The 9,203-nt window shown below is 37.2% G+C and overlaps 1 protein-coding gene across 1 annotated transcript in view; it reads left to right on the forward strand.

The window, feature by feature from the left end:
* The window catches only part of MSH4 (mutS homolog 4), a 33,510-nt gene extending 24,833 nt beyond the window's left edge, over positions 1–8,677 (forward strand). The window contains exons 15-20 of the mRNA XM_005244488.4: positions 1,207–1,407; positions 2,588–2,706; positions 3,223–3,351; positions 4,828–5,002; positions 6,600–6,688; positions 7,031–8,677. Of these exons, the coding sequence (XP_005244545.2) occupies positions 1,207–1,407; positions 2,588–2,706; positions 3,223–3,351; positions 4,828–5,002; positions 6,600–6,688; positions 7,031–7,216 (899 nt within the window). The 3' untranslated portion in view covers positions 7,217–8,677. The remainder of the gene's footprint in view (positions 1–1,206; positions 1,408–2,587; positions 2,707–3,222; positions 3,352–4,827; positions 5,003–6,599; positions 6,689–7,030) is intronic.
* Positions 8,678–9,203: the final 526 nt, after the last annotated feature.

Consider the following 9,203-nt stretch of genomic DNA (forward strand, 5'->3'; position numbering starts at 1 on the left):
CTGAGATACCTACAGTACAATATGGTGTAGATACTGACTCAGGTCTGAAAGCCATCTGAGGAGATGTATTAGTTCATCGTTACTGATGCTGCTGTGTAGTTTCCAGTTCATGAGCAGGATCAGTTTACTTTGCAGCATGGACTGTGAATCTGCATGTGCTGATGGTTCCCATAGCACAGGAATTGATATGTAACTGAACAATAACTGTAACACTTGAGGCAACCTTCTCCCACCAAATTAATCAGAGCACAAGTTTTCTTCAGCAGTAATAATAAGACCAAAGCCACTTAGCTTCTCCCCACAGCCAGGCATGAATGTGTATCCACCAAAAGAACTGGACTCTCATTTGTAGGTTTCAGTCCCCCTTGCCACTTGACTCTCTCATCTAAATCATTGAATGACTAAAATCCACACCAAGTAGCGTTCCCCAATGTTAAACCTGGAAAACTGTTATGGTACTTCTTTCTTGAAGGCTGCTGCATTTAGAAAGACCACCAAAATTAACAACGCTTCTTTGTTAGCCTGGGGTACTGCCACTGAGGTGGACAAAGAGGAGACATACAGAAGAGGTTCAGAAAAGAACTGTATTCTGACAGAAATACATACGGAGAGTCCTGGTATCAAATGGATATGTGTAGGCATAATATATATCCAAATAATACAATAAAATAGAACAAAAATAGAAGGAACGCTACTTCCTTTCCCATGCTTATATAATAAATTACGTATGTAGTAGTACTAGAGTTCGTGACCCCTGTAGTTTATAAGCTTCTAGCAGTATAAAAATAAATTATTAAAAATATATTAGCTATGAAACTGGCTCTCAGGTTTTCAGTTTTAATTACTTTCCAAGTTTTAGTCTTTTCTATTTCTTTTTATTACTGCAGTCCAACCCTACTTATTACAGAACACAAACACAGTGTTAATTTAGCAATGAAGTGTTAGTTATAGGATTCTTTTTGTAGTAATGAATCATGAAGACTTGCTTGACGACGAGAATCTGTACCCATACGTGGCTGGTGATTCTTCCTAAATTCTGCATGTTAGTCTTGCTCGCTACAGGAAAGTAAAAACTGGGGAGGAATCAGAACTACAGAGTCTGACTTCTGCTCTGCAGGAATTACTTTATTTCAGAATGCCCTACTTTAATAACCTAAAAGTTTCCATACTAACTCTGCAATGTTTTATATCCTTTTTGTCATTTAGTTCGTCCAGAATTTACGGATACTTTAGCAATCAAGCAGGGATGGCATCCCATTCTTGAAAAGATAGCTGTGGAAAAACCTGTGTCTAACAACACATATTTGACAGAGGGTAACAATTTTGTCATTATTACAGGACCAAATATGAGTGGAAAATCAACATACCTAAAACAGATTGCTCTCTGTCAAATTATGGCACAGATTGGTGAGTAAGTGTACACCGTATTAGAAGTCTGTGGCACATTTATTGTTATCTAGTTAAAAATATTTATGGAGTTGAATGATTTGGCTTCTAGAATAAGTTTCTATCTAAATAGTTACAGGTAATTTTTAAGTGTTTGCTTCTACCAGCTCTTGTGTTGCTGACAGAGACCACTGCAAGGTTTTCAGTCTGCCATTGGAAACTTATGGGACCCTGTCTGTGCATCTGGAATACTCCCCAGTCTGTCTTTAGGAGAAGCACAGCTGTATGCTTTAATCCTTTGGAGCACCTTAGCGACTGTCCTTGAAGTAGGCCCATTGGGCTATGATTGTGTTAGTCATCCAGAAGGAACAGGTGAACCTGAGTATACCTCAGTTACACAGAGAAATGTAACGTACCCAAGTAGAATTAATAGATAAATAATCAACTGCTTCGAATAAAAGTAGTAATAAATAGGGCAAGTTTCTATTATTAAAATTATAAAAGTAAACCAAGTATTTGTAAAGTCTTAACTGAGACTCATCCCTAGACTCAGGAATTCCTCAGAATTTTTACCTTAAAGGTAAGGTTCATGGCACAGGAGAAAGACCTTAATGGGCTGACCCTAACTCTATTAGAATGAAACTACGTAGCAGTGGGGAATAATATTTGTCTACCCTGTGTTTGTGGTCCAGTCCCCAATAACTGCAAGTTCTTCAGGAGCTGGTCTCAAAAACAAGTTTAATATGAATAGAGGAGGTTTGTAAAGTCTTCTGGGAGGCTTCCTGTTCTTCTCTATTCAATAAAACTAGTAAGCCTCACAGCCTGATAAACACAATATAATCTTGGTTTTGGGAAACTGAGGTAATTTGGGATTAGTAATTCAATGGCTACAAAAACGTAAATTAATCCTAGTGTTTATTCTTACTTTTGCATCCCTTTAGACTGAAATGCAGCTTCAGGTATATGATTTCTTAAGGTTTTACTGATAAACTTCTCAAATTATTGCGTCTATATAATAATTCTTTTCTTACAAAGTAATGGTAGAACATAATATTGTGAAACTTTATCAAATAAAATGCATTCTCTGCAGTGCATGAAGACCAAGTGTAAAACCAGTTATTTTTTTTCCCCACTGACATATTCAGGCAAATTGGCATTTGCCGTACTGATGCAAGAAACTCATAATTTACTTGTTTTGTAGGTTCTTATGTCCCAGCAGAGTATTGTTCTTTTCGAATCACAGAGCAAATTTTTACCAGAATAGGTATGGATGATGATATAGAAACAAGTGCATCAACATTCATGAAGGAAATGAAAGAGGTATTAAACATTGTTAATCCAGGATCCAAGGCCCATTTTTACTGTTGTTGACTGTACTTTGAAAAGTAGTCAAAAATCCAGCTTTCATCTGTTACCTTGATAATAAATCACAGAAAACCAGGCATATCTTCAATAAAAAGATATCCCAAGAAGAGTAAAAATCAGTACTCTGTTGGACAGGAGTTTCAACATTTTATAATCTCTTAGACCTTAAATGATTAATTGTAGGAGCCTAAGCCCTCTCAATTCCCTCTTCAAAACTGATACGATTTTGAGGGAAAGTGATGTGTTCAATGGAAGAGGGAGTGCTGTAGTATGAGTCTTTGCTTGATTAGAATTGACAGCTATTTAAAGGCTGTCAAAAGGTAAAATTTGTAGATCTGACAAGATTTTTAAAAATTTCTGCATTAAATTTCATCTGAATAACACAAAGTATTCCTATTAACAGCAGTATTTCTATTAGACCTTTTAACAAATGCATTTATAGGAATGGTAACACATTAAATATTTTCCTAGATAACATACATCATACAAAACGCTAATGACAAATCACTCATCATAATTGACGAACTTGGCAGAGGTACCAGTGCTGAAGAAGGTATTGGCATTTGTTATGCTGTCTGTGAATATCTGTTGAATTTAAAGGTAATTCTGTTTCTGAAAAAATGTAAGCCTTATATAGTATTTTCTCATATTTAACTTCAATTTTATAGAGCCTTCTTGCTTAGGTATGATATTTTTCATACCTGATGAATAGTAAGAATTACAGTGATAGAGAAAAAATGCTGACATAAGATGCACTTTGGTTCACTGGTGGTCGTGATTTAATTCCTGTAGTTGGCTAAACACCACCCAGCCACTTTGCTCCCTCCCTGACAGTGAGATGGGGAGAGAATAGGGAGAGTAAAAGTGCAAAAGCTTGTGGGCTGGGATAAAGACAGTTTAACAGGTAAAGCAAAGCTGCGTGCACAAGCAAAGCAAAATAAGGAATTCATTCACTGCCTTCCATCAGCAGGCAGGTGTTCAGCCATTTCCAGGAAAGCAGGGCTTTGTCACATGTGATGGTTACTTGAGAAGACAAAGACCGTAGCTCTGAACATCCATCTTTTATGCAGCTTGTATTGCTGTGTGAATATATGGTATGGAATATCACTTTGGTCAGTGGGGGTCAGTTGTCCCAGCTGTGTCTCCTCCCAACTTCTTGTGCCCCTCAGCCTGCTTTTGGCAGGGTAGGGCAAAAAGCAGAAAAGGCCTTGATGCTGTGCAAGTGCTGCTTAGCAGTAGCTAAAACATGACTGTGTTATCAACACTCTGTTGATCACAAAACCAAAACATAGGACCATAGAAACTACAATGAAGAAAATTAACTCTGTCTTAGCCAAAACCAGTACACTGGTTACCATTTCTTTCCAGCTTGCTCACAAGCTTGCATTTCTATCTAGAAGGAGAATAACCCAGTCTCTTTAGTTTTGCTTAGTACAGCTGTGTATGCTTGAATGTTAAATATAAACCTCTTTACTGACTCTTACCTTTCCAAAGTACAGTGGTAGTTCCACATACCTTTGTGACCAACTCGTAAGTTTAGAGGCTTGTTTGGAAACTGGAAGATGGGTTTAGATGGGTTGGAAGTTTCACCTCTATTACTTATGTGATCATCTTGAGGTTGTTGTCAGTTTTTTGAAATAAGCATGTAGGTGTTCAGTTTCTCATCAGAGTTTATTCAGAGTACTTCAATGGTTTGGTTTGAAAAACTTGGATATTTTCTGTAGCTTGTATTTTTGGCAAAACATTCCTTGAGAGTGTTAAGGCAACCATTTGACAATTACTCAGATTAACCCTAGTGAAATTCTGTAAACATCATGGATTTCCTGTTCCTTCTGATACTCTTTTTTTTCATCTATTGAGAAAGGAGAAGAATCCCCAGCTGGAAAAAAAATCCTTGACAATGGTAGAACTCATTTCTTAAAGATTTTAATTTGCTTTAGTAATTTAAAGAGAGCTTTTGTTTTACTCCTGTGAGATTTGTTTGACATCTGTGAGATTATTTAATTTTTCTTATTTATTGTTATTTATTCCAGGATAATTTCCAAAAGAAATCCTTTTTCTTGTTTCCTTATTTAGGCATTTACATTATTTGCTACTCATTTCCTGGAACTATGTCATATAGATGCTTTATATCCCAATGTGGAAAATTACCATTTTGAAGTGCAACATGTGAGAAGCAGTGCTGTAAATAAGGAGAAAATTGCTTATACTTACACACTCTCTAAAGGATATACAGAGGAAAAGAACTATGGTAATGGATTCCACTGTGACTTTAACTTAATAAAGATTATATAAGATAACTTTCTGCTGACAGATTTCTGCTGAGCTTGTATCTCTCTTGCAGAGTAATAACTGCAGGTCTGTAACATGTGAGTTTGGGGTAGTATGACGAACTTACATGAAATTTCATAGTGAAAAAACCATTTTAGTAATGTCAGTAGCTACTTGATTCACCTCTGAATGAGATGAGCCATTCTGAGCACACAGTACTTGAGGTGATTTAATCTCCGCTTATAGAAGCGAGTGAAGATGTGGGGGAGACTCAAAGCCATGAATGCTGAGGTTTATGTAATGTACAAGTCTCTTATGGGTCTGCTGTAAGTAATGATATATCAGTTAAATAGCAGCTTGGCCTTTTTTGATTAGCAAAAAGGAGCAAGTTTCTTTAAGCAAGGACAGGCATTTTACTGTATCAGCCTAAGGCTCTTTTGAGAGGTTCCACTAAAGCACCAGCGTTCTCCGGAAAGTGGGTTTACTTCTCTTAATTTTACAATAAATCATACTGAAGACTGAACAGATCAATAGATTAGTTATGGGTCAATAAAGAAATGAGCAAGTGACAATAAGCATAGCTGTATGTTTTAAAGAATAACAGACATCTGTGTTTCCAAATACTAGATTCTGAAGTTGGATCCTTGATTTAGGTGGCATTCAATCAATAGGAAATGAGCTACACATGATTTTTGCAAGCTGCTGGTAATTGACAACTACAAATTATTCCAGCCAGGCCTCAGTTAACTGGACTTAAAATGTTTCTTTATCAGACTTTCAGAATAAGTTTCTTTACTTTTGGCAATGCAAGGTTAATTTCAGATGCTACGACACCGCTAACTCAGAAGAAAGAATTGTATGTTTAGAGAGTACTCTCAGGGAATAGGAGACCTTTAGTAACTCTAAGTTGGTGTCTTGGCTTTACCTTACTTGAGCAAGTTACATTCTGAGAAAGAGTGCAAGGGCTCTTCTTGACCCTTTTTTGGTTTTAACCCTGCAGTGTTAAAGCACCCAATGAAGCACAGAATTTCCTCAGAACACCCAGGGCCACACGCAAAGGAAAAAGTAAAAAAATCATGTTAGGGCAGAAGAAAATACTTTACATCTCTTTCTTACCCTGAGTATCTGGCAGTTTGGCTGCTGGCAACAGAGTAGAACTTGGAACATGACATCCATATCCACTGGATGTCTGGATTTAATGGAGAGTGCATTTAGCACAAGTATTTTCTGGCCTGCCAAGTTAAAAACCAGAAAGCTGTTGTCACCACTGCTATTTTTTTTCTTTACTCCCTAATGTGTCTCAACCTGCTCAGTTACAGTATTATCAGCAGTAACTTCATGTGGAAGTGTACCTTAGAGGTGGCATAACAACAGAGTAGACATTTTAGGTCTCAAAAACATGTTCATTTTTTTAAAAAAGAAAAAAAAAAGCAAGCCACACAAAATGTGTATCAAAATTATTTCAATAAAAATGAAAACTTCACCTTTTAAAAAGCAGGCTAAGTCGATTCTGGCAGACAGGAAGGTAGGGGGAAAAAATGACATCAAAAATCCTGATTTGTGTTTTACATGTTTAGGATTAAAAGCTGCAGAAGTTTCCTCCCTACCGTCATCTGTAATTTTGGATGCAAAGGAAATCACAAATCGTATTGCAAAACAAATTTTGGTATGTAGTAGAATATTATAATATTGTAATACACAGTTTTACAAAAACTCAAATATGTTTCAGTTTCTGAAAGGCTATAGGATAAGCACTGCCTTTGGTTTTATGAAAATTATTTCATTAAGGTTTGTATTTCTGGAGCCAGTTATACAAGATTGTACTGAAGGTCACTGTTGGGTGACAATACAGAGCAGTCCTTGGGGTTAAGGAGTGTTGAATGTAATGTTGGTGCACAAATCAAGAATCAGATCAGAAATAGGCTGGAAAATAGCTAATTATTAGTATTTTAGTAATAGAACATAATTGATTTTGTGTGTTAATGCATGTGTATGTTTTTAAGAACAGCACAGGCAGAAGAGCACTCCTGAGATGATGAAACAGAGAGCTGTTTACCATTTAGCAATGAGATTGCTTCAGACTGTCAGAAATTCTCGATTGGATCCAGACAGTTTGCGTATATATTTGAAAGGCCTGAAGAAGAAGTATGAAGCTAGTTGTCCTGCACCCAGACAAAATGATGAGCAACAGTAATGTTTAACAGAGGATGTTGCTCTAATTTTTATGACTGCAAGATGATTCCTTTTTTTCCCGTAGTATTAGAAAACACTGCTTTTCACAAGTTTTTAAATTCTGAATTCTTAGTCTAACTTACACTCACTACTGAAAGACCATACCTTTTGTGGTTTTTCCCCCAAACCATATCTGAAATATAACCATTTAGGGCGTATCAGGAACACAATTCTTTATGATAATGAACCATCCCTTTCTTTATTTTAGAGACGAAGAAGTTGTATAACATTATTTCCTACATGATATATCTGCTGTTACAGCTCTTAATCTGACACTGAAGATCTTGCCTAACAAAAAGCAGTCTTTGAAACAGATGGTCTGCTTGTCTTGCATAGGCAAGCTCTACTTGCACTGTTGAACATGCATCCATAAATCCTGTTGTTCCCTTCTCAAGGAGGGTTCTAGTGCTTTCAGGCATTATGCTGAATCCAACATAATGCAAGTAGTTCAGGACTGTTTCCTCTCCAGAACTGGGCAGCCAGAGCTGCTTTGTAACACAGTTACAACAAATTACTGTGATACTGACACTGTTGATCAGTTTTTGTTCAGAAAGTGAGTAGCAGGAAGTCAATTAAAAGTGGAATATCCTTCTTCTTTTTTTTTTTTGAGTGACTATAGCCATGTATTCCAGCTTGAAGGAATTTATCTTCCCTTACTTCCTTCTAACCAACTTTGGCCAAGGGTTCTTACATACTTCTTTATATATAAGTGTGTGTGTAACTTATTATGCATGTCTGTAAAATGGGTAATATACAACAGTCCAATATCCAATCTGTAACAACAAATATATTTTTATATATAGTTATAATTTCCTTTTTATGTATCTACCTTGGTAAACACAGCAGCACAACAGAATAACAGTTGTAGTAGGCACACTGTGTTTTCTGACCCAAGAAGTTTTTTTATTTGTTTAAGCTTTTACCACAATTCTGCTTACTTTAGGCCTTAAATGTTGCCAAATATATCACTCATAACCATCAGTAATACTATATTTGTTGTCTACCCCAGTGAGGATCACGGCAGAAAGAAAATATTTTGTATTCAGGTTTTTTAACAAGAGGAACTATATGGCAAGGGATACACGTTTCACACATTGACGGGACAGGGTGCCTGTCTCCCTGTTGGGGTCAGCCACTGCAGCACCAGAAAAAACAGCTCTGGGGGTTCACACCTGAGAGCCTGGGGTAGTTTGACCCCATAAGAACTGTTTCCCTCTTTTGTGCACCTTATTTCAGACCCTTTGTGTTACTTTCAGTCAGTCCATCAGGAGAGTGAGGGAACTGTGAGTGAGGGAGATGCGTACTGCTCTCTCCAAACACATCTGAATTAAGGAGGGTCTGTTTTGGGGTGGTTCTTTTTTCCTGACATCCAGATGCCAAGGAGCAGGACCAGAACACTAAAATATAGGTAATTTCAGACTCACTTTTGCATCACTAGTAACAGTTGTCCATAGACAGATTGGTTTGAATTCTAGGATCTTTGCTAGCACTGTCCAGAACTCCATGGAGGAGGCAGAGGGGTGAAAAAGTACCGTCAGGGGGCTGTCCAGTGAGCTTTATTGCTAATCTGAGAATGGTGATGGAAGCAAAGGGATCTCGGAAATTTTACAACGGGGTAATTGCAGGGAAGCAGATTGTGCTTTCATGTCCCCTCTCTGCAACTGCAAGTAGCAAGTCAGACTGCTGCTTTTTTAAATGCTCTTTCTTCTCTTGCGGTTCCTTACTGAAGGTGGCAATCTCAGTGTTGGAACACTGAGGAAAAAATTTAAAACTAAGCCTGGTCAACATCTGACAGTAAAAGTCAAAAGGCATGCAGCGTTTGTCTGATAAAGTCCTGAAACTTCAACAGACCATTATCTCTGACAAGATTGCGATTTTGTATAGCTTGTAAACATCTTGTCCTAGAAAATTATACAACGCACTTAATGTCTGCACTAACTTTAGCTTTT

Source organism: Falco peregrinus, chromosome 10 (assembly GCF_023634155.1).
Source record: "Falco peregrinus isolate bFalPer1 chromosome 10, bFalPer1.pri, whole genome shotgun sequence".
In the NCBI taxonomy this organism is placed as follows: domain Eukaryota; kingdom Metazoa; phylum Chordata; class Aves; order Falconiformes; family Falconidae; genus Falco; species Falco peregrinus.